The sequence below is a fragment of the Dunckerocampus dactyliophorus genome, chromosome 13, assembly GCF_027744805.1.
Source record: "Dunckerocampus dactyliophorus isolate RoL2022-P2 chromosome 13, RoL_Ddac_1.1, whole genome shotgun sequence".
NCBI lineage: Eukaryota > Metazoa > Chordata > Actinopteri > Syngnathiformes > Syngnathidae > Dunckerocampus > Dunckerocampus dactyliophorus.
Genome location: NC_072831.1, coordinates 17997132 through 18024067, shown reverse-complemented (window position 1 = coordinate 18024067; position 26936 = coordinate 17997132). Strand labels below are relative to the sequence as shown.

Genomic DNA, 26936 nt, shown 5'->3' with positions numbered 1-26936 from the left:
CTTGCCAAGAATTTTTTATTAATATCCTTGTTGATTTTAAAATATGCAAATCTTCTGCATCTTATTTGATCTTATTCTGTTGTATTTTATTCATATTGTATATCATATGTATTGCATATTCATATTGTGTATTGCATTCATATTTTATTCGTACTGTATTGTATTTTAGGTACTGTACTGTATACATGTAATTTTTTTTACGCTATTGGATTTATCAGTATGACGTCATAATTCCTCATATAATTACCGTACACCACTAGTATTTACACATTTGACTTTATGTAATCGTGTTGCTAATGCATTACAGAAGACGTTTATTCAGGGTTGTCTTATATTTGGATTTTTAAAAAAAAGGTATGTGTTCTCTATTCTTCAAAAACACATCATTCACCTGCCATTTTGAACATTTCCAAGCTTGAATACAACTCACAGAATCCATCTTCATGCAGGTGCCGAAGTCTGCAAGCTTCAGGTGACCGTGTCTGTCCAGCAGCATGTTGTCTGGCTTGACATCGCGGTGGATGAAGCCCATCGAGTGAATAGCATCCAGTGCCATCACCACCTCCGCCGTGTAAAACTTGGCCCATTTCTCCGGCACGTCATAAGTACTGGTGAGGTTGACCAGGTCACCTCCTGGCATGTACTCCATCACCATGTAGAGGTAGTGCTCATCTTGGAAGGCGCAGCACAACTGGGCAAGCAAACAAGATGAGGTACTTTATAGGTATACAAGGTACATCGCATATCGTATGGGGCTGGGCAGGATGTCAAGTTTTTAAGATATTCACATATATTTGCTGACGTGATATAGAATGAGACAATGCCGTTTACAGTATATCGGTATAAGTTGGTGTTAAATTACTGAATTTGGTTCTCCTTGGAAAGCTATGCGGATGTGTTAGTCTGCGTCTTTCCTCTTGCACCACTCCTCTCTCTTTGTATGTACATGTATGTTTAACAGAGAGAAGTGCCTGTTATATCTTATATGTCGTATTGACATTTTTTGAAAATATAGAAAATACCAGGATATGGGCAATTTAGAGTCTAACATGCATGTTTTTGGAATGTGGGAGGAAAGCGCAGTACCCGGAGAAAACCCACGCACACACTGGATGGACATGTAAACTCCACACAGAGATGCCCACACGGAGATTCAAACCCAGATCTTCCTGATCTCCTGACCGTGTGGCCACCATGCAGCATCGTTTCTAAATATTCCGTTAAAAAGTACCAGAATATGACTTTTGGTACCGCCAACCTCAAATATTCAAAGAAACATGACTGTAAAAGAAAATACACATTCGTTTGACTGGTGACTTAAATGACCTACCTGCACCACCCACGAACTGTTGGCAAAGGCCATGATGTCCCTTTCTTCCCAGAAGAAGGCAGAATCTGAGCGTTTGATCATCTCAAACTTGCTAAGAAGCTTCATGGCGTAGACTTTCTGGGAGGCTTTATGCCTGACCTGAATGGTGGTACACAGTAAATATCCCACAGAATGCTTAGCCACATTAAGTTGAATGAGACGGAAAACAACTGTGTTTCCAAGTTTTTGACATAAAGCTGAGGATGCATCACCGATAAGATTCAAATGTAGACAGTCCACCCTATACTTATGTTTAGGTGTCAATGGAATGGAATCAGGGTCCTCCATTCCAGATATCAAATACTCACCAGTTGAACCTCACCAAAAGCTCCTCGACCAATAACTTTCACTCTGTCAAAGTCATCTGACTTCATCTGGAGCTCTCGAACTTGTCTTATGACGGCGTCATCTGAAAATAAAGATCATTATGAGTCTTTTTCAGCGTTTAATAAGTGGCTAAATGTATCAAAGATAATCACAATCAATCGCCACTCAAAGTGTACTTACATCTGTTCAAGAAGGTTTCAATGTTTTTATTCTTGCGAAGCGCAGGGTAGTCCAAATCTAAGACTAGAGCATTTATGGAGTCCTGGAAAAAAAAAACAAAAGTAAATTCAAACCAATAACTCAGTATGGAACATTATTTTCAGTTGTTTCAGCAGGTTCATAATTTTCCTAAAAAGCAATAAAGGCCGGCAACAGAACACCAACGGATGGGAAAATACATGTAAAACATGTCACCAACTACAATTTAAATTTCATTAGATCATAGACCCAACATTCAGGCAGCTGTTTATACTGTATTTTATTAATTATGTGGGCGAAATTAAGGCAGTTTCAAGTTTTACAATTAACAACAATAATATACTGGGTTATAAAAGGTAATGCATTCATGTACTATAATTAAATCTCAACAGAATCATTTCCGAACAAAGAAAAAAGCTCACATGTGCATGTCTAGACTCTACGGTGGCGTTCAAAACTAACTGACCTAAAACAGCAGCAGGCTTCTATTAAACATAGCTTGGGGTTTAACCCTTTAACATCACAAACTGCATTTTGAGTCCACTGTCTGAGCACTGCATGACTCACTTTTCTATCATCTGCCGCCTACTAAACTGTCACTGGCATGCATCGACATGTTTCTCTTGGCATTTTGTCAAAAAAAATATATCTCAGTGAAGCTTATGGTTATAAACATTTTGTACTTTCTATATAGTTCAGTGTGACAAATAATCTCTCTAAGGAGGTTCCATATTGGCAGTAGCAGCTATTACATAAGGTATCAGCAAATTAAGAATCATGAAGAGCTCTGTAACTTTTTTAAAAATAGAAATGTATGTTATGATCTGTGTGGGCATTTCAAGTTCTTCGACACCGAATTCATCTAACCATGCCTTAAAGCAGGGCTCCAGACTGTGACTATATGGTCGCATTTTGCAGCTAAACTACGAAACATGGTGAGTACATTTTTCGTCTACTCACGCATGTGTGACCAAATAAAACTACACGTTCCTCTAAGGGACGCATTTTGCCCCTTATTACCGTGACAATGAAAAATAGCCTGTAAAATGTGGAGTCAGCATGTCGCAATAGATGACAGCGTGTGCGGTCTCTCTTTTTTTTGTTTTTGTCAAAGTAGCTTTAATAGTGATGGAAGTTGGATACACCTGCGCTATCACAAACCTACATGCTGAATTTGCACTGTTTTGTACTGTCCCGTTTTAGCAGAACAGAAGAAAAATATAAAAATTGTTATTGTGTCTCTTAATTGTGTTATTTTCAACAAAAAAATATATTATTGAACAGTAATTTCCCAGAGTAATTACTCCCATTACTCTGAAAGAGGCATCACATTAAATTCAGGTTAGTGTCAAATAGTACAACATTCGTTTCACACAAAGTCAAAAAAAAAAAAAAAACACCTACCAGTTAATTTGCCAATTATTGAATTTTTTTTGTTGCCGACAAACTTCTACTCCACACTTCAACCCAGAAATGCGCAAATGTGTATGAAAATAGGGCGGTATTGGAGTTATAATGTATACGATGCCACCAATGAGGCCTTCCAGAAGCTAGGGACAGAAACAGGGTTGTTAGAGAAGACTGTTGCCATTTATTGTTCAAGTATTTATTTGCAAACGTCTTCATCATATACTGCGCAGAGATACTGCGGGAGACAAATTAACGCCACACGATTTGTGAGGTCAAATTTTTTTGAGGAGGCGTTTTTGTGATGCAAATGTATTACTCATTTGAATGCATATTGTTTTGAGAAGCCAAATTCGTTACTTAAATGGCCCTAGCAACTAAGCGGAACTACGTTCCTTGTCACGGATCATCGACCAGTACTCGGCTCTGTCTTTAACACTGCAACTGCAGTGTTACTACTAGAATGACTACTAGAATGACCATAGCAGTCATTTTGACTCTTTGTATATACTGTAATTTGGATTATCATTAAAAAGATCTCAAAATAAATTGGTGGAATAGGTAAAAAACACATCAGGACACTAAATGAAAACTATAGTGATTGAGTGTTTGATTGAATTGACACAACAACACTTCTCTGCAATTACACATGCAAACTCGAACTGCAACCATTTTCTCTGAAGCAAGGCTAAAGCCTCCATAGCTGTCACCTTCTTTCTACTTGTCATTTTTGTCTCTCTTGGGTTTAGAGTGAAGCTATAGCTAGCTTTTAGCATCACAGAGCATAAAAAACAAACAGCCAATAGAGCAGGAGGAAGGGCGGGAAAAATGTAGCAAATCGTGAAATATGACACCCCCTGTAAAAAGCAGGCAGTCAATTTGACTGCTATGGTCATTCGAGGTAGTAACACTCAGATCTCTTTTGTGTTTTGAAATTTTAATGATAAAACAATGTTTGAATAAAATATACACACATTTAGGAAAAGTCAGGGTCCTATGGGTACATAGGTTTTTTTTAAACTAAGTTATGACATTGCAAATTTTAAAAACAGTCGAAATGACTGCCTTGGGAGTTCGAGTGTTAAACACAAAGCTTTGTGTTATTATTGGTTGTTGGTGTCAGCATTTCACATTTTTCTCATTGTGACTTTTGCTCTATTTTTACCATTTTTGCTGTTTTTAAAATTGTATTTTGTTTCTGCAGTGATGCAATGACAAATGAGCCATGGGCCGCGAATGGCCCCTGTGGATCTTCGTCGGTGTCGGGGTTGTGCAGTCGGCTCTACGAGCAAATGACAACTCTATTTGGCTTGTTGGCTTAAGCGTCGTGGGCAAATGATGGCGGTTGAGGAGGGAGGGGCTGGTCAATGCGTGACAAGAGTCTGCCCTAACAAGCCGCGTCACCGCAGCGCAAAAACATTTTTTTTATAGAGGTTCTTGTCTATGGAGCTATATTTATCCCTTAATTTGGAGATTTTAATGTGCAATAACTACTGTTCCTCTCTCCCAAACTCCGCACGCTTGTCGGTCAACGCTTGTTGCTTGCGGGCCGAGGGTGCCGGTGTTCGTGCGCTGGTACACCCGGCCAGGTTTTGGGAATGGGCTCCTGGCTGGAGCTTGCAGGTTGTGTGACAATGATGTGCTAAAAAAGACAGCAGTTACGATACCTGTACTGACCTTTCAAATTGGAATTAAAATGTATAAGTTACATGTTCCACTTGTTCAAATGAACAGCACTAGCAATATAATGGCACCTGTTTTAACTCTAAGTGTGATCTAGTCCAATTTCTGTTTGATGAATTAATTGTTTCAAACGAGTCTCCATATACACGTGTCTGAATTGTATACATAGTGTCTGTCTGCGTCTCCACCCCTGGCTCTTTTCAGTGTGTTATCTGCCTCTCCTCCTGTTCTTTCCTTCGTTCCCCGCTTGACAGCAGGCAGTCAGCAGCAAGCTAACACCATTTTGCCGGCTCAACAGCACTTCCCCATTAAAGGACTAACCTCACACAAAACTACTATTTAAGGGAAAAAATACACATGCAGGGGGTGGAGAAGGGCATACAGTTAGGAGGGTGCAGGGGGTGTGCACATACAAATACATGGACGAGGATCTCCCTAAAAGCAATCTAGGAAATGATCCACCCCGCCCCGTGCCTGTCAGATAATTTCACTGTGACGACAGTCCCTGTGTGCAAATCATTTCCTGTGTGGCTGTACTGGCTGTGACTACTGCCGTGAATTTTTCTTTTATACAAAAAAAAAGGCACATCAAGGACCCTCACATATACACAATCGTGTTTAGCAAGAATCATTCACTTAACGTTTATCACTGTAGTTTTCAAATAGATAAATGCAGATAAAATATACAGTAGTGTATATCATACCAGAAAAACTACTTTTAAACTATTAAATCATTCAAAACAGTACATACATAATTAAATTATGAAAGCAATACTATATGCAATGACACTCAGCATGTCCCAGTATTTTTGTTTTGTGGTCATGCTGCAATAATGTGGTGGTTTTGCCACACTACAGGAAATACAGACATACAATGACACTGCAGAAGATAGGCTTTCTATTTAAAAGTTGGGCCAACCATCATTTTAGTGATACTTTAGTGTACTGTTTACATCTAAATCTTTAAACTGGGCTTACGTACCAGTTCTTGCATGAACATTTACAGTACATACTGCACGTTGTCAATTGTGTATTAAATGTTGTTATTTCTATGGTGAATAGTAGACTTCAGGCCAATGTGATCGACATGATGGGATCTGCCAATAATTTGCATAAATATGCAGTCTATTAGATTTTAATTTCCAATTTACAGATCCAATCAATGATGTCATAAGTGAGCCATTGGATGTTTTTGTTAACACTCCGTTAACAAGTACATAAGTATATGCAAGCTTGTCTTTTCTTTTTTTTGTTGTAAAAAGTAAATAGACATTTCGCTCCCTCACGCGATCACGTTAGTTATCAAATGATTTCAGCCTCTCAAATATTTTCAGTTTGTGAATATTTTAAAATGCCTTTAGTCATTCATGAAAGCACATCTATTTATCTTTGTATCAGACTGGAGCTGTGCTACTTAGACTCGTGTTTGTCCCACCTAGTCATTGAGCATGACCTAAGGAAGTGTGCTCGGATGAGAGGGGAAATGTCTTCTAAGACAACATGAACGGTCCAGTTGCGATGAAGTCAATGACAATCTACACAGGCATGTTATTTTTGTGTTTATGCACACACATCAGCTTTGACTTTGGAAAACAGCAATCAATATTTTTGCCACTTCTGATAAGTTGTCGACCAAACCACTAACTGTTTGTGCTTGGTTCATGTTGATTTGTTCCATCTGTAGCCTAACCGCTTATTATAAATTGATTAGTCAAAACAACAAGTTTCAGATTAATCGACTAGGAAAATAATCTTTAGTTGCAGCCCTATGTCTGTTATAATAAAAGGTAAATTCTGCAGAACAACAGACTGTAAGCAAGGAGGAGGATGTGTTGGCTGTCACGCAACGACAGTGCAGTACGAGTCCTTGTGTAAAATTCCAGTGTTTGTTTGTGATGCAAATTGTGAAGTAAAATTTAAAAATCGTATATATTTACAAATTGGAAAACATGTTATTGTGAATCTACATTGCATTTTTTTGTGACACTTGCAATATTTGGAATCAGTACAGTCACCAATCACTTCCCTCACTCTGACATTACATTCAAATTTCTCTGTTTAGCAAGTTGTCATGGGAAGAAGGGATTAATAAATAAACATATCAACATGACACCAGCCGGTCTAAAAATCTCTGCAACAAAAAAAGGAAATGATTGAAATGGTTGTACACAAGACATTTTCCACAAATCAAGGGGGGAAACAAGGGTAGTGTTTTAAAGACATAACATCAAATTTGCAGACATTTTACTGAGTGGCAGGAGAGGAATTAAGTACTTCCAATGTGCTTCCATTAGCAATGTGACAGAAAAAGTAGAAAAAAAACATTTCTCAACCACTTAGTCAGGGCATCTATTAATATTCATTAACTGACAAGTATCTGGGGAGGCATGAAGCTGAATGGCCAATTTCAATTTAGTGTTAATCCATTTCCAATTGCTGCAGATAAATACAGCAGAATGCTCTTTCATAATCCTGCACGATTCTCTTCTGTTTTTGTGCCATGGATTGATACACATTCAGTGATGTTTTCTTGAGGAAACATTTGTCCAGTTGTGAATCATAAGTTATTTTTCCATAGCCAATGGAAAGTGGATGGTTGCTTGGCAACTACTGCAAAATGCAAAGAGTTGAGTAACTGCAGCCAAGCTTTAGCGAATGCTCCATTTCATATACTAATCAATGATTCATAGCGCCCCGAGATTGGCTGGCGACCCTTCCTGGGTCTACCCCACCTCTCGCCCAAAGTCAGAGGTATAGGTTCAAGCATAACCCCTACCTAACCCTAGTGAGGACAAGCAGCATAGAGAATGGATGGATGGATGGATGGATGGATTATTCATAGCTTTATTAGAATGGTAATGCAGACCACTCCTTTTGCTTGGTCAATACATATTGTAGATAGATTTCCTTTTAAAGTTGCACATGCCAGAAGTCATGTGCAGGTTACTAAAAATTCTTATTAACCACCTCATCGGTGGGAAGTTGGAACATAAACACGTAGCAGCCTCACTAAAAGGATTGTGCAGAATGTCACTGTTTTGATTGAATTCCAGCCGTTTTAAAAATAGCTGTCCAGATAAACGGTGGACTGAGCATAGTGAAAAGGACTGGGGTTGGCATGGCCCATAAACTCTCCAAAACAGACACAACAGCAGGAATCCTGCAGAGGCTCTCAAATAGCACAGTGAACGTTCCTGCAGGGAATAGCAAGAGTAGGCTTTTCTCTTGAATTTGACTGATTTCTGTCCCATGCTCCTGTGCCCTGTTCATTTTTGGCGCCCCGGCTTTATTAGACACGTCAACTGAGGAATGTGCTGGCAAAAAATAGTAAAATGAGGAACTCTGCCCATGAGGCCTATTAAACTTGAATGACTCATCAATGGGGAAATTATTGCAACTGCAATTGTCAACAGTGTGAACTATTAGAAACCTCTTTTGTTATTATTTTTTCAAGACCATTTTCCCACAGAAAATAACTGATATAATCAAGATAATATACAGCAATCTTAGAGTAATATAATATATATTAATCAACCTGGGGAAAAAAAGTTGAGAAAAAAAATCTACGTTGATGCACCTTTGACACACATTCCATGTTTTGCATCACTCCGTTACACAGGTGTTCCTTGGTTTTATGACAAAACCACCCATCAACCAGTATATCGTGTTTTCACAATCTCATTGGTGCCGACTGGTCTAATCTTAGTGTTTGCCCAGCCTGCAGTTATGAGTGTATCCTGGAATGGTGTATATCAGTCAAATTTCAACAAACTAAGCTTTCCAATGACGTATCACATAACACACGTACACATGTAAATAGAAGGGAGAGTAAAACCGTCAGAAGGCAAAGCGTAAGTAGGAACAAGTCTATTAATCAAAGTCATCAGATTTAAATTCTATTTGTATTTTTTATTTTATACACTAGAATGTGAAGTATTAAGGAAAAAAATTCTTTAAAAAATCAACTTAAAAAAATACGTTAGTGTGACAAGCACAGTTGACGTCTCACACAGTTCAAAGTTTTGACATCTAAGGCTTATTTCACCTCAACATTTTTGTTTCCATATGTCCACAGGTATGAATGTGAGTGTGAATGGTTGTTTGTCTATATGTGCCCTGCCATTGGCTGGCGACCAGTCCAGGGTGTACCCCGCCTCTCGCCTGAAGTCAGCTGGGATAGGCTCCAGCATACCCACAACCCTAGTGAGGATAAGCAGCATAGAAGATAGATGGATAATAATTATAAGAATTCAGTATTTTCCGCTACCATTATATTATGGTTAACCCAAATAAAATAGTCAATTTATCTTTTTTACACATTTGTGTCTGTACATGGTCACACATTGGAGTCTTTCTATTGCTTCATATTTTGAAAGTTTGTCAAATACAATGCAATATGGTCGGCTACACTACGTGCGTGCATGTGTGTGTGTTTTTTGTCAATGTCAGCCACCCATGATGCACCAATAACGGCAGTTGCTCAGGTTAGTGTATTCTCATAAGCACCTAAACTTATGCATACAGCATGCAGTGCATGTGTGTTTGTGTAAGAAAAATGATTGTGTGTGTGTGTGGGAGGTTATGTCTCACCGGCAGGTTGAGATGGGCTGATAAGATAAAGCCAGATGGAGAGTGTTGCGCGTGGGAGCCTCCTGTTCGCCACTCTGTGCACTCACACCCTCATTTAAAACTAAAAATACACTAAGAAGAAGGTGGCAAACTCTTTAACATACTCACAGGATAAATAATTTGCAAATCCGACAACATAAAAACAGCAGATGTGTCCCCTCGGCTGTTGTCATCTGCGTGTTTAACCAAATCTTCTTCTCCAAATGTTATCAATAATCAATTCAGGTGCACGAGAGAGGCTAATAAACAACAGTGTAAGAGAACAAGGGTCTCCTTCATTTACTGATAAGCATATAGTAGTTGGTCATAACTGTAAGGGACAAGAATTGAGCGCAGCAAGATGACGGACCGCTGCAGCAAAGTGGACTGTGGCATCCAGAGCTAAGGCACAGCAACCAGGTATCCTAACGTTAGTATGTGGTTTTTTTGTTTTGAGCAATGTCTCTTCAAATGTTACAGTGAGGCGCAATGATTAATCTGTTAGACCAGTGACCTACAAACAGTGGTTTAGATCATTTGTGGTATCAACTTGGCCAACATGGAAAACCGACTTGCCATGTACTAGAAATATAACCTCATAATAACCGCTTTTGCAATGGAAAGGTGTCAGTAGCAGTGGTTCAATATGGGACACCATGTTTGAAAAAGCTACAAAACACGACCAAAAAGCAGTACAGTTGTCCCTCGTTTATCTCGGTTAATTGGTTCCAGACCCAACCGCGATACGTAAATTTCCACAACGTAGGATTCAATATTAAAAAATTGAATATTTTCAATAGCCCTATAGACTAAGTGTGTGACCAACAATCGATATGTCGAACTATCGCGATATTTAATACCATGACGGATTATCAATATGCTCTCGCTGTGTATCTTTTTTTTTTTATATGATCAAAATACGGCTGCTATAAACGTCTTCCACCGTTCTACCTTAGTAAGACACATCTAGGAGGAGCTCCTCGCAAACGTGTCTGAAAATTGGGCGGAAGTCAAAGTTAACAATATGCTGCAAAATATCAACCCGTTTTCCATACCCCTTTTCCTCATTAGGGTCACGGGTAAGCTGGGGATCCCAGATCCCTATCCCACATTCACACAGGAGCTGCTGTCAACCACTCTCTACACTGCTAACCTGCTGCTAGCACTCAGTTAACTGTTAATTCTACCTAGCTGACATCACACAAGTCACTTCCCAGGCCCCGCTTCTTAAAAGGTGCACACAAGTTACAGATACTGTATTACACTTCATATCATGTCTTTTGAATGCTTTATATACACTTGTATTTTCGGATATTTTGCCATTGTTGCTTAATTTAGGCCATGAAAAAATAAAATGTTCTTAAATATGCATGTTTTTACCAATAATAGATCATATTCAACCAAGAAACAGTGACAATTTATGAATTAATTTTTGAACAACTACAATAGCGTGAACTGTGATGACAACTGTATAGTGGAAGCGATGGTATACATTTACATGAATAGTATGTGAAATTATATTTGAAAAATGTTTAAAATAGATGTACACTTGATGATGTCATTATTTGAGACAAGCAAGAAAACTTTGTTTGCCTGTTTTCAGTCAGAAGAAGAAGAAAAGAAGAACAAACATGAGTTCAAAGCAGACAAAAGGACTAGACCAAACACGCGCCGTCATTTAGGATGCAATAATGTCTGCCATCGTTCATGACAGTTTTTTGTTTTGTTTTTTTACAATAAATAATAATTTTTACAAAAAAATAATTCACCAACTCCACAATCTACACCAAAATGTAAGAGGACAGTGCCATACATTCCACAACATTTTGTGGACAATCATACATGGCGTGCATACAAAGGCAGTCAAGAACATAATGGTCTCCACCACGCTTTGAATTTGGCAGTGATAATATTACAAGTAATAATGATTGGTGTGATACCTTCTTTGTCGCTCTGAGTGGTCAGTGGCTCTAATGGACAAGGGAAACTCCAATCAACGTTTCCAGTCGTGTTCAAGGGATACAGCCACATACTGTATCTGAGGTGGAGTGTGATATTTTCAACCCATTACCGACTTGGACATCTGACAGACACTGGGTCTTCTTCATTGAAGTGGAGCAACAAACCAAAAAAAGGCCACAAAAAGTCCTAGCCTTCTTTCCAGGGTAGGTGCTGAGTAGAGAGACTGGCTTGTTTTGCAAAAAAGAAAAAAATTGGCCTGGGCCACCATCCCGAGTGCCTTATAAGGCAGTGTTTCTTTCCATCTAGCATACTGATACCAGTGCTGTTGTTGCTTGCCCAAGAGCAACTCAACTGCACTCCAGAGACAAAGTTGATGCTTAGGTTTTACTATCAGGTTGAAAGACGGGGGTTATCCCCACCTCTTTGAAGACCCACACATTCAAAACAAATTGCTCAATATGGGAAGTGGAAAGGGGCAAAAAAGTCAGACAAAAAGGGAACAGGAAATGCTGGAGTAGAAGACGTTAACATTACTGTAGTGTGGCCAAAATAGGGAGAAAGGAAAAGGGGAGAGGAGCATGTGAGCAGCAAGGGCTATTGGGGACAGAAACAGATAGATATGTGGTGAATAAGCAACTAATGATAACCCAATGCATTATGGTGTTTCATGACCTTGACACATTATGACAACATTACACGGACTGATATTAAGCTAAAAGGTCTGGAAAAAAATGTAGATGAAAAAAGTATCTCATAGGTAAAAATTGTTTCAAAAAACAGAAGTGGAATAAAATGTCATTAGGTAGAGAACACAATTATACCTGCAGTGCATCTATCAGACCTGAAAGGACTTTCAGACTGCAGACTGAGATTGAGCCAGATGAAAAGAGATAAGGCTAAAAAGTGAAAGGGGAAAGTGCAGTACTGTGCAGGGACTTTGAGTCCCAAATGGAGTTGCCAACTATTTACCCAATGAGGTAATTTCCTTCAGGACGGCTGAAAGACAATCTATGTGCTAGCAATCAGCTGTACTTTTTTAAATATCCAAAATGCTTTCTATCTCTTGCCCAGAACAAGCACTACTTTCATTTCAAACAGGCAAGAAGGCCAATATTAAACTAATTATCACAAATTTAAAAAAAGCCTGATCTGCACTGATCTGAGCTATGTAAAATTGATTTCATTCCAAGCAATGAGTAGAAAAAAATAGTAGAGTAGCAGCAAAATTATTTTGGTACTTTGGTGACAGCATTCTCCAATGATGTCTCTGGCTGGATTTACACAAAATGGTTCAAGTAGCACAATTCCCATGTTTTCCTCCAGAATGTACGGCAGTCCGGACCAAATTAAATGAAATGTAATGTTAAACATGTACGTTTGCCATAACTTCCGGTGTATAAGCTGTAACTTTTTTCTCACGCTTTGAACCCTGCGACTTATACAGTGATGTGGCTAATTTGTGGTTGCGTTCTGGTGTGCTCCAAAGCAGCCATTTTGCACTTCGTGTGCACGCCTTCATCATTAGTGATGTGCAATACCACAAATTTTCCGATTTGATACCGAGTAAAATTCAGGCTCGTATCAGCGATACCGATCCAACAGCATAGCTCATAAAATTAAAAATATAAGACATCAAAGTAATTTATTCATTTATTTGGAAAAAAACTGCATATCATTTAGACAAGGTCTCAATGATTTAGCTACTTTTAACTGTGTTCCTGTTAATGATATATATTACCTTAAATGACTGAATGACTGGATGAAAGCATCAATATTTTGATTTGAGAATCTATTTTAGATCCTAAAGAGGTGGTATTGGAGGTATCGATATGTCAGTATGGATCCGCACATCACTACTCATCAGGGAGAACGTGCAGAGAGGTGCATGTGATGCGGTTTTCAGGTTGAAGGAGATCGATCTAGTGGCTTTTGCTCATTGATCTTGGCAGCATGGAGCCGTGTCGGAAGGTCCACTGTTGCCGACGGGTTTGTGTAGGATGGGCATCGAGTCTCGAGCATCGATGGGAACCTGGACTAACACTGCCATTCTCCTGGGATCGTTGACATTTTTTATTTTGATTCCTAGTTTTAATGCTCACGTCACAAATAGCCGCAAACACCAAAGAAGAAGAAGCCGGTGAGCACCAACAAAGAAGAGGCTAAAAAGTTTGGCTTACCACCATAAAAAAGGTTGGCTCAGTGCAACATTTGCAACACAATATCATGCAAAGGAGTGTCAACATGATTAAATACCCCCAGCTTCGTGGTGTGGAAATAACAATACCTCGTCTTTGATGCACTACATCGGACTTCCTCAAAGCAGACAGAATCAGGGAAGTCAAACAATCAATGACTGTCTCGTGCCAATGTAACGAGTGTTTCAGGGTGCCCACTTATGAGGAATTTCGGTGTAAATGAAGGACGGGAGCTACGGCTCTACTGTAGGAGGTACGTTTATTCATGTGCACAGCTCGTCTCGTTTAGCAACAGTCAAGACACCTCAACCCACACAACATACTTCAGGCCTTCAAAATAGGAGCTCCGTTGGTTACATCCTGTTTATTTATAACAAAATAAGGGTGTCATAAAAAAATAGCTTACACCAACATTGAGGCAGCAATCTAAGTATATTAGTACTAAGTGATAACATTAGCCTGTGTACTTTTCTACGAAAAGTAAGTTGTTGGATTGTGCATGTTTAAGCAGCTGCGGCATCACACACTCACAAGCACATAAACAACATCTTATGTGGAAATGTTTTTTCATTAGCTTTTCAAAAGTGAACATCTTTTGTGAAAGTGTACTCCTGTAGAAAGAATATTCATAATATTTATATTAAAGTTGAATGGCTTGATATTTATATACTGGTTGAAAATAGCCCTGTGAGAAATTCGTAGTAAAGTTGATAAAAAAAAAGTTCATATCATTCAATAATTCCTGGAGAAGTTCAGACATTTAATCCAAAAAGAATTCTGGTTAGTGCCCTCATTTAAACCATGTAAACTTTTATGCCCCTTACTCTTAAAAGCAAAGGAATTGAAGGAGGAACTGGAATCGTTCAAACTGAAATGATGCCCACCCCTATTCGGGTGCCTGGCCTGCTGCGTGCTGGGGAAGACAGCCCGGGCTCAGGGGCTGATTTCACTCAAGGCAGATGCACTCTATAGTCGGGGAAATTACGGTATTCAGTGGGCTTGTCATGATAATCAATAAATTTATATCGCACGATAAATAAAAATTAACTTAATGATTTTGCCAGCCTTGATATATGGACACATGCATATGTGTTTCTTTTCCTCCTCTCGCTACCAAACAGGCTGGATGACACGAGAGTTCGCACAGTGCATCTGTCTCAAATCCTGGGCGCGATGATTCTATAGCGGAATGAACAGAGTGAACCCTCCTGTCAGGCATTCAGTCTCTTTGTCCCAGTGTGTGGAGGCCGGGCTGCTAGCGAGTGCTGCAGCCTTCAAGTGAGCAAAGGCAAATATGAACGAAGGCACGAAAGCGATGGTTTCTAAGCCAAATGCCACAGCCTCAGTTTGGGAATATTTGGGTTTTAAACAGAATTAATAAGGTGAGCCCACGAACACGGACGAGACAATATGTCACAATGGTTAGAAAGAAGAAGGGGAATATGACCAACTTGCATGCGCACCTCAAACACAACCATACTGTTCAGTTTTCCAAACCGAGAAAAAAACTGCCGCTCAAAGTGCAGCGGCGCCTTCATCCCGACAGTCAACACCTTTTTTGTTTCATTTATAATTTATTTTATTTAAAAGCTCTTGACATTCCAATTCCAATGTTAAATATTCTTGAGAAATTAAAGTTTATTACCTTTGATACAGTGTACTCGCATTATTATGCCATATATTATCATTACATTAATTAAAAACATGGTCTCACAAAATGCTGACAATAATATCGTTTATCGGCAATAATTTGTAGGACAATTAGCTAAATTTGTTATCTTGACAGGCCTAGTATTTAGTTTACGTTACCTATTTGAGCGTGTGCACAGGTTACATTTTTTTGTGAACGTAAACAGCAATTTCAGTTATGGACCACTTAAAAGTAAACAGGCAAAAAAAGACCAACACTAACCCAGTATAAGCACTACTATGAAATGGCATTTGGCATAAAGGTCCAAAGGGTCAATGCAGGTGTAATGTCACCAGGAGTGTTTGTTTCCTGCATGCGAGCTAGGGAAATAAAGGTGCTGAATGTCAGAGGCAGAGCCAGGATTTCAAAAGTTCACCAATTACAGAGAGGCTAGTTGAGAATATTTTCTTCTCCTTCAGCTGTTTATGATGTATAGCAATTGTTGGTTCCCTGAATCAAAAAGAAACGAGCCAGGAAATACTTTTAATAGGTCACCGTGCCATCCATCGCCGGAGCTATTTTAGCACTGCAGATATTTGCTCATAACTCAGCACTGACTAAAAGGGATGTACAAAATATTTGACAAACTGACTGTTAAGATAAAATGAATCAATTGTGGTAAATTTACAGTGATTTAACGCATCTTGAAGCAATCATGGCAAAATGGATTGCACTACTATTGCACTGATGAGTCAGTCCCAAGCCAGGGATAGTCAATAAGGCCTATTATCCATATTGCATTTATATTGCAGCCTCTTGCCATCCTTTGGCATACTGTATATGGTTACACTCTGCTGTAATGCCGTTCCAGCTAGACTTCTGTTAACATGCAATACCTAAGCACTTATTTTGTTTTCACTAATTTACATTCAAGTTAGCTTAGCGGTTAGCATGGATTCTGTCTTAGCTTGGCTAGCCCTCGTCCTCTTTTAATAATAATGATACTTACAAGAGAATAGCAATTTTAATTCTATTGTCCAATCGTAGGGCGAATTGATATTGGTTCTGTCGTGTAGATCTGCGATTCTGAGTGTGAGTTATATGAAGTGGTGCTGCACTCACAAAGACCTCTGCTACGACACAAATACATTCCAAACAATAATCAGAGTGTTTGCATCCATGCTCTATACCCCCACCCCCACCCTGATCAGCAAAACTTCTCGATCTTAGCAACAGCAGTGAGGCTTCTAAAAATGGAAACCTGCAGCCTGTTCTCCCAAAGTATGCTTCCCACTCATCTTTTGTCTCAAACACTCAGTGCCTCCATCGCCCCAACTCGCATGCAGGAAGTAAACACCACTAAAGCTACAATTCCTATTAAATGTCATAAAGGATTTGAGCAGTGCGTGTGTGTGTGCCCGTGGCCAACACAAGGGGCCCCAAGCTGTATGAGACCGGTTAAAAGGGTGAAGTGCTGCTTTTTAAGACAGAAATGACATTGTGTTTGTGTTTTGTCAGATCCGGTTAGGGGGCCCAACAATTCAAATCACAACCCCAGACCTAATGTAACTAGAGTATTCCTCTGAAGACCACCAGGAACACCAGGGGAGACCTTCAATGCCCAGAAGATACAGGGGTGTCAAACTTGTTTTCACCGTGGGCCACATCACAGTAATGGGTCGTCTCAGAGGGCCACCTGTAACACTGAAACTCTATATAAATATGAATATTCTTATTCATCCAGGCAATTGAATTCCCAAGCACTGAATCAATCACCACTGGACTGTTCAGAATGTCTTAGAAGATATTTCGTCTCTCTCGTTTGAGCAGGCTTCATCAGCCCATACTCAAAGACTAGATAGGACAGCCAGTCTGAGGGGATGGTGCAGGTAAGGTTAAGACAAACCCCAACTAAGACTGGCTTCACTCTTTTGTGGTGCAAAGCGACAGTCATTGCATGCAGTGCAAATTGTCTGTAAAAATTGACAGAACACATTTGACATGCATTATACACCTGTGTATTAGAATCCTGACATTACACCAATTCTGTAATGCATCCTTCACAAATGCCAGCTGTGATAATTTTATATAAAGAACTGCGAGTAAAGATTGTGCGCTTACATGACATTAATCATCTGCGCAATTACAATTTATTCACCAATTACAATAAAAGTATGAATGCCCATAAAGTCGTGTAACTGGGGAAAAGTTTGCCCCAGTGAGCATTCGTAGCAACTGCTGACTGCACAAGTATGTTTGGCTGGTAAGTATTGCAAAATCAACAAGAAGTTAACAATAATAATAGAAAAAAGACAAACAATTTACACCACAAAATAAGCTCTCTTCTTTCACCACATCCACAATTTTACATTTTTGGATTTTAACGTACAGTTGTCCCTCGCTACATCACAGTTTCTCAACAATGAATTAATAAGTGATCTGTTTTATGGTTGAACACGGCCTATTATTCGTAAACAAAAATATGCATATTTAAGCTAATTGTACATCTTCTTGGCCTAAATTAAGCATTTTCTCCATAAAACAATAAATATTTTCTAAATAATAAAATAAAATATTTTATTCTGTGAAATGTGTTATTTTTAACAAAATAATATATATTATTGAACAATTAATTTCCCATGTATCAGTATTAAGCTAAAGCAGGCATCAAATTAAATTAAGGTTTGTGTCAAATAGTACAAAATTTGTTTCACAAAATTAAAAGGCAAAAAAACAGGTGGGTTGGTTGGCCCTGCCAACAAAGTGTCCCTTATTTATTTTTGCAGAATTTTGGTAACCCTACCAGTTAATTTGCCAATTTTATTCTATTATTATTATTGATTATTTTTTGTTGCTGACAAACTTGTGCTCCACACTTCAGCCCCAGTAGATGATAGTAATGCGTGAGGAAGAAAGGAGACAAACACCAAAGAACAAGAAGGCTGTGAAGATGTGTATGAAAAGATGGCGGTATTGGAGTTAATAGTATTTATCAGTAATACAGTGAAAATGAGAGGAAATGTGAATGTTTACTTTGCAAGTAAATTTCGGTGTTCACCCCTAAACTTTCTGCTTGTGCTCTTAAAATGTTAAGATAGGGGCCACTGTGCTCCTACTACCAAAAGTTAGTCCGGAGCCCTGCTTCTTTTGACTTCGTGTTTATGATGTACATGAATGTACTGTCGGGTGAGCCAGGACCACGACCGGAATTCTGCCCAGAAATGTTTTATCATTAGTTACTTTTGACAATCACATGCAACTTGCTTGATGGACACTCAGCAAGAAGATGAAATGCAGTGCAGGAGCTACACATTGGTCTCCATAACAATACTAAGGGTGAGTTCACACTTGTAGTACTCTAGTCCAGACCACAAAAAAAACATGTTATACTTAGTGGTAAGCCATCCCTCGCCACATTGCTGTTCTCCGTATCATGGTTTTAAAAATATATATTAATTATTATGCTGTTTTGTGGTTGAATATGGCCTAGTAATAATAAAAAATAGGCACATTTAAGCAAATTGTACCTGTTTTTTTTGCCTGAATTAAGCACGCACCTCACTATTGACGTTAATGGTGTACATGGAAGTGTTACTGTGGGAGAGAGAGCGTGTTATTTCATGTCTAGATGGCTCCTATAGTGTTAAAACCATACTTAATAGGGTTTCTATGGTCTGACAAAAAATCTGAAATCCTACTTCGTGGAAATTCACTTATCACAGCCATGTTTGGAACCAATTAACCGCAATAAACAAGGGATTACTGTACTGTTTCGGTTGGCATTCACACTTGCATGTATTTTTGCCACGTGACTGCGTCACATACGATCGTAGGACTTTTGTTTCTATGGTAGGATTTTACCAGTTGAGATGTAATGAAGTGTATATAAAGTGTATAAAAGGTGTCAAAAAGTTCCCCAGAAATGTGTCACAAACATCACAAAGAGACAGCTTTTATGACAGCTTCGCCAGACTGAAATGAGCAAGCTCTTGTTGAAAAGAGACAGATATGTTTAACTATTGTATATACGTTCCTGGGCTTACATTTAACATTGACTTTTTGATGATTTTCAGCTTTCTGCTAGGTGTTGCTCAGGGATGGGGGAAATAATCGATTCTTGGATGCATCGCGATGTGGACATTGATGATTATTAATCGATTCATAAATGTCAGTAAACAATGCTGACGGAACAAAGAAAAAAAAATGGAACAAAAGACGGAAAGCGGAAGTGCCGCCCAGACAGTTTATGGTGGTACACCTATGTGTAAGACGCTACCAAAATGGCTGAGCGTAAACTCCAACCCGCACCCGCTGGATTTAAAGCGAGCGTCGGGAAGCACTTTGGCTTTCACGTAGTTGAAGGTAAAACTAAGCTGGACAGGATCCAGATAACATTCAAACTTTGTCATACAAGCTTAAAATATTTTGGCAACACAACAAATATGAAAAACCACATAGCACGTTTCCACCGAACGAGGAGGAAACACAGCCAGCTGAAGTCAAGCAGGTGATAACTAATTTTCCACCTAACTCGAAAAAGGCGTTCGATCGCAACGTTGTTTCATTGACACTGCAATTGTGAATAAGGGCAGCCTAGTTTTTTTGGTTATTCATAATATACTGACGTCTGCAAGCATTATTCTTGTATGAGAGCCGCTGGTACAGAAATCTATATTTTGTATAAAAGCTGTTTTTGACTTGGATTTTGTCAGAGATTCTATGCTCAGGATTTTTGTTTGAATTCTTAAGTCTTATTTATTTGTGAATAATGGCAGATTTTTTATGTTGGTTACCCAGAATATGCTGAAGTTTGTTAATTTTATACATGCTGCTACTGGTGCACTTTACTTTTCCTGCTGGTTCTGTGCAATGGGAAATAGATAGTAGATGTAACCTTTAAATTAACAAATTAATCTGTTTCACGTTTATTTGAATTGTGGATCATTACAAATATGCTTTGTTTTAGTAGTACACAGTCAGTAAAAAGAAATTATATAGAGGAAAAAAATATCTATGAAAAAACTGACAAACTACTGATCACAAAAAAAGATGCATCAATAATGGTTTTATCATCGCATATCACGGGCCTCTGAATCGTAATCGCATCGAATCGTGAGGTGGCCAGAGATTCCCGCCCTTAGTGTTGCTATGCATCACACGGTTACGGTCACATTAGTGATATCAAATACAGTCTTTTGGTCGGCACACTCACTTAGTCAGGACTAGACCCACGACTGGACTCTGCTGGCAAGCGGACCGAGAACCATCTCTCAGGCGGTCTCGGTCCCCCTGTATGGTCCTGGACTGCATTCACACTTGACCAAATGAACCGTACAAGCAGAGCAAATGGGCTAGAGGCGGTTTTAGCTGGACCAAAAATGACAAGTGTGAACACACCCTAATTGGAACATTCTCCACACAAATGAATCCTAATCTGTAGACACCACAGCCCCCTCCAAACTGCACTGTCTGCTCTCAGTCTTAACGATTAATCAGGCCTATCCACTGTAAACCAGTACACCGCCTTTTATGCCGCCTTTTCCACTAATTCATGGCAAGATATCTGGTTACAGGACAGACTGGAAAATGTAGTTTTACAGGGACGACAAAGTGGATGAGGTCTCCCTTCCAGTACATCAAAGGACAATGCTAACAGAAACGCATGGAATAACATACATACTGTACTGCACGTAGCATTAACTTACTTCACCCTTCTCATTACGTGTGTAATGTTGCAGGGAGCAGCCATCACGACATTCTTTTAATAATGGAGATGCGTTCCGCTCGACTTACCAGCAAACTTTCCAGGTTTAAGGCAGACTTGGGGTTTCTCATCATGTCCTCCAACTTCTTCAGCCGGGTTTCCATCCTCCTCTCGGCGCCCTGAGACATGTCTGTAGTGTCACTCGTACTATAATATGAAGAATTATGGGGTTTTTCACTGATTGTATGGGTTTACATGTGAAACTTGGTTATTCGTGGGGCCTAGAGGAGCAGCCTTGGGGCTCCCAGCCCACCCAGATAGCCTCCGACGGGAATTGTGTGCAACAATGAGGAGATCAAATATTCCCAAAGCAAAAACACTTCCCGAAACTTGGAGAAAGAAGGCAGTTAGCCTTTCAGCCAACAAAGATAACGTTCCACATAACGTCTCACCTCCCGCATTTTTTTCCCAAGTCGACGATAAAGTTTGTGCTTGGAGATAACAGGCAGCGGCAACAGGGCGTTTTCTTGAAGCCCCCTCGCCTCCCCTTTCCTTTTTTGAACGTCTGGAAATGCCTCGGACTCGCGTTTCGAAGACAAAACGCTTCACTTCAACCCATTCAAGAAAAGTTACACGTCCGTTCGGCTGGGAGTTTATACTCCGCGGTGCCACAAGTGTCGCGAAGGAGCCACGATAACAATGTCTGCTCTCCCGCGCTCAATGGTTAATAGGCACGCGCTCTCTTCCTGGATTCCTTCTCGCATTTTCCAACACCTTACTACTGCCTTCTCGTCTCGTTTCTTCTCGTTTGATGTTGTAAAAAAGTTCCTGTTGTCGCGCTGGAATAGAAAGCCCAACTCCCACACAATCATCACATCTACATACTGACACACGTACACACACATACACAGTCTGGAATCTCCCTCCTCCCACCGTCAACAGAAAGAACACCATTACCCATAATCCTCTGGTCCCTGTACCACTACCTGCGACTTGCCTGAGAATTAGCATGTATATATATATTTTTTTTATTTTAACGTGAGGAAATCTTAAATTTAATACGTACTTTGGTGGTAAAATTATTATATAATTTGAAAAAGGAACACAGCAAAGTACTTGCCATTAAATACTAACAGGGGGGTGGGCGAATTTTCGTATAAATCCAATACCAACTCAATACAAGGGTCAGTGTTGGCAGTACCAATACCAATACTTGATTGAATAATTTTGTGATTCTGCCTTCCATTTGCTAATCATGCAATAATGCCAGTAAAACTCTGGACAAAGATTTTAGGCAAACAACTATAAATATTTTCATCAACAAACTATTTTGGGAACAATTTAACAAAATATATACATACAATTATATAAGTATGCAACAATCTAACAATGCCCACAAAAGAATAAAAATTATTCTGTTATTCCCTTTGCTCAAAATAAAGTCCATATTGCAAAATAGTTAAACAAAAGCAAAAACTTCTATTGGCTCTCATTCAAATTATTTGGCTTTCTGCCTTACTGTGTCCGAGAAAAAAATATTCCATAAGTTTCAAAACAATATAACAATATGAATCCATCCATCCATTTTCTATGCCGCTTATCCTCATTAGGGTCGCGGAGCCTATCCTAGCTGACTTTGGGCGAGAGGCGGGCAGAGTTGACATCGCTAGCCAATCGCAGGGCACATATAAACAAACAATCATTCACACTCACATTTTAGAGTCGCCAATTAACCTAACATGCATGTTTTTGGAATGTGAAAGGAAACCGAGGGAAGCCACACACGCACAAGGAGAACATGCAAACTTTACACATGGATGCCCCCGATCTCCTCTCTGTGTGTCCAACATGCTAACCACTCAGCCACTGTGCCGCTTACTATTCCCTTTCCCCTTTACAAAATGCTAACACATGACTTGTTAAATGTACGCACAGGAAGTGAACAGATCAGTAATTGTTAGGATTAAATGATGCATGTTGGAAATAAAGTGAAGTCCTGTCCACACTGAAACGTTCCTGGGATTGTTTTTTTTTTTGGCGGGTTGACAATGACACACCAAATTATAGAAATAGAAAGAACGCATGCACATAAGTCCGTCGTCTTCCGCTTTACAAGGTTCGTCTAGAGTTATGACGAAGCAGAATTACTTCTGCGAGTCCTTTTGGAGTATAAGACAACAACATATCAGGATGTTAACTGGGGCGAGTCATGCCAGTCGAAATATTCATATATCATGTTGGCTCGTCGTCAAAGCTCACTTGACGGTGACCGGGTGGCGATGGCTCGGTGACATCATTGTTTTCATGAAGCAGGGGGTTTCGCTTGTCTACACCGAAACCTCAGTCCCTCTGCCTTAAGAGCTGCCGCAACCATACGTATATATTAATCACTGTTTTCAAATGAATTGATCATTAACCACCATTTGCCACTATGTGTGAAATACGCCAATATCTTCTGTGTTTTATGAAGAGAACGCTAATGGACAGGACACGGTTTTATATATTTGTTTGTATTAACAGCTCCAGATGAACTGAAAACTTAAATCAAGCTAAAAGATACCACACATGTCTGAAAATGTATTTGCCTAACACTGATCTCTTTAATAGTACCACAATCACACTTTAATGGCGTTACATGAGCCATGAAGGGTTGCATTCAATAACACCACATCACTTACAGTAAGTTGAATTCACATGTTTTAAGTGTAGATGTACATTCTGGGATTTCCGAGCAGACTTAAGTGCTGCAAATTGTACTTTGTGGTAAAAGTGAGTGAGAGATGCGTCTGTGTAGGCTCTCAGTCGTACAGGAGTTATCCATCGAGGAAAAGGCTTCTTGAGACGTCATCTGTACTTCTGTGAAGAAGGTGTCGGACGTTTCGCTCCTCATCCGAAGAGCTTCGTCAGCGAACTAATAAGTGCTGGTAGCTTAGGCCTTAAATACAGTAAGAGTGGGCGGAATTGGTGTGCCAACACCCTCCTCCTATTGGTTCGTTACACTAAGCCTGGGCGGAGTAGTGGTATAATCCTATCCTGTTATTAACACCTCCGATAAAAGGGAAGTGTCGCTCCCTGAATTGGGTATGAACGACTCTGATACTGGCTAGTTAGCATCTATTGTTCTGGCTTGGCCCTGGCTGTTCAGCAGGTTACTGAGACCAAAACCCACAGCTCTTAGTCTTGCAAATGAGGTGAAGCCAGCTACCAGCACTTATTAGTTCGCTGACGAAGCTCTTCGGATGAGGAGCGAAACGTCCGACACCTTCTTCACAGAAGTACAGATGACGTCTCAAGAAGCCTTTTCCTCGGTGAGTGAGAGATGAATATCCACTTACTGTTGTTTTTTGCCTTTCTGTTTATTTAGACCACACATACATACATACATAATAAAGAGGATGCTGTGATTTTTGAAGTGTCAGTGAATGCATCTCGATGTAGTCTAGTGACAATGAGGACGTGTCGTTCCCAGGAGGACTATAGACGTGTTTGTGAGTAGGAGATGCCAACATGGTGCTGGAATTGCACTGCTGTTGATGTGTTCAGGGCAGAATAAAGTTATTAAAGAGAGGCAGAGTCTTTGTGACTCTGTGGGGACGCTGTTGTGGCTCCGTCTGCCATCATGTGACAGAGAGATGTGCCTTGACGTGACGCGAATGCGTAACGACGGTAAACATTTTAATGTAATTAATGGAATAAATTTGTTACAGGTGTTAACACGCTATTTTAGTAAATCTCGTGGTAATACGATTCGATACGCATCTCGATACACGGGTTACGATACAAATACGACATATTTAAAAACACAACCATTCAATATGATTCGATACAGGGTACAAACGAAACGATTCCATACTATTCTATGGTTGCGTTTGTTGATGTAAACATTAATGTTACATTATAAAATAGAAAAGCCAATTCTATAAAAGTGGCATTCTTACAAAATTTTCACATCATCTCCTAAAGCATGCTGTAAGGCAGGGGTCCCCAACCACCGTGTCATGGGAAACTTTCAGGCGCAATAATAATAATAATAATAATAATAATAATAATAATAATAATAATAATAAAACACAAAAAATTAAAAAAAAATAATAATTTGTAAATAACTTCATCAAATCCTATCTATATTTTCAATTTTGGAAATAAGGCTCATTATTTTATTCAAAAATATATACTACTCAAAAAAATTAAAGGAACACTTCGAAAACATCAGCTCTAAACTGGGGGGAAAATGATCTTGAATATCTTTCCTGATAATAAGTGGGTGATGTATTAGTAACAAAATGATGCCACATAATTTGATAGAAATGAAAATGATCACCCTATAGAGGGGGGAAATCAAAGACACCCCAAAAATGAAAGTCACAAAATGATGCAGCACACTGGTCCATTTTGCTAAAATGTCATTGTAGCAACTCAAAATGATTCTCAGTAGTTTGTGTGGCCCCTACGTGCTTGTACGTCGGGGCATGCTCCTAATGAGACTACGGATGGTGTCCTGGGTGATGGTCCATGGGTCCTTGAATGCACCATGAATGCACCATGCTGCACAGATGCTGCTATACTGTATTTTTCTCCTTCTTTCACCTCAAATTTGGTCCCAGAAGCTCATACTATGTAGAAATGCATAAAGGTAAGATTTAATAACCTTATTGAGTGCTAATGTGCATATTTGTTTGGTACAACCCCAAGTTAATTAATGCTAGCACACACATCAAACGGTGACGTCTAATCTCCTCTTTGGAAAACAAACTGAAGGCTCGTACTGATGGATGGTGGGTTTGTATTCATTTAGTGCTTTTAATTTGATGTTGTTCCTGTATTAGTTTTTTAAACAATGCATAATAAATAAGATCAATTAGAACGCTATAATACATATGTTTTGCTGATGTGTTGAAAATCTTTCCCGGTTGCTAGTCTTGCGATACCCGGTGCATGTCTCCACAATCAATGAATTTAAGGGTTTATGGCTGATTCTTATCAATCCAGGAGGCTGTACCAATGCAGCCACAGCTCTCGCTTGTCAAACCGGATATCCGGTCGCCTCGGTTTATCGTTCACAACCCTAATATATATACAATATCTTTAAAGACTAAACTTTGTGTTATTATTCGTTATTAGTATCAACATTTTAGCCTTTTCGCTTTCCATGGCGCCCTTTGCCAGTTTTACTTTTCATTTTATTTCTACAATGGGCCAATAACACATGAACTGCAGGCCACAAATGTCCATTATTACCATATGATGTGGTCCACAAATAACCTGACATGACTTCTTAACACATATTATTAGCATTTAACGTAGTATAATAAGTAATATACACCTCTCACCCTAAGTGAGATGGGATAAGATGCAGCATTTTGTCACACACGTTCATCAAACGTTTGCGTCAGTTATTTATTCACTGTTGGATCTTTAAAAGCTCAAATGAACTCTCTTACGAGCAAAGAAATCTATCGATTTCAAGGGCAGATTATTCAGATCTTTGCTTGTTTTTTGCGTCTCTGGAGTGTCTGCATCAATACTTTCAAAAGCCATAGGATGGCGCTAAAAGACAGCAAATTAAACTTTTATTTTTTTTTTTACTGTCACATCATGACCTTGCGCTAAGGCGCCTCCCCCCTTCGCCCCCACATAAGTTACTGTTTAGCAGTAATGTAATGTTTAACATCTTCATGCTGTTTATTCATGTACTTAGTATCACTTCCACAAACATTTTCAGGTGGAGGTCATTTTTTTTTTACATTTCTGTTCGAGTTCTAAAAAAAAACAATTGCTAAAAAATAACAAGGACAGCCAAATCAAATATAACGTTAACAATTAATGTTAGAATGTTAATGGTCCTTTATATTT

General features: G+C 39.2%; 1 protein-coding gene across 4 annotated transcripts in view; it reads right to left on the bottom strand.

The window, feature by feature from the left end:
- rock2a (rho-associated, coiled-coil containing protein kinase 2a) overlaps window positions 1-22011 on the bottom strand; it is a 38723-nt gene extending 16712 nt beyond the window's left edge. For 2 of the 4 annotated variants that reach the window (XM_054796824.1, XM_054796826.1), the window contains exons 1-5: window positions 21173-22011; window positions 1877-1958; window positions 1678-1778; window positions 1331-1468; window positions 431-691 (exon numbers count right to left, since the gene is read on the bottom strand). In XM_054796824.1, coding sequence (XP_054652799.1) covers window positions 431-691; window positions 1331-1468; window positions 1678-1778; window positions 1877-1958; window positions 21173-21271 — 681 coding nt within the window. In that variant the 5' untranslated portion in view covers window positions 21272-22011. Of the gene's footprint in view, window positions 1-430; window positions 692-1330; window positions 1469-1677; window positions 1779-1876; window positions 1959-20591; window positions 20617-21172 lie in introns of those variants that run through there. The other 2 variants (XM_054796825.1, XM_054796827.1) reach the window with 2 other exon arrangements.
- Window positions 22012-26936: the final 4925 nt, after the last annotated feature.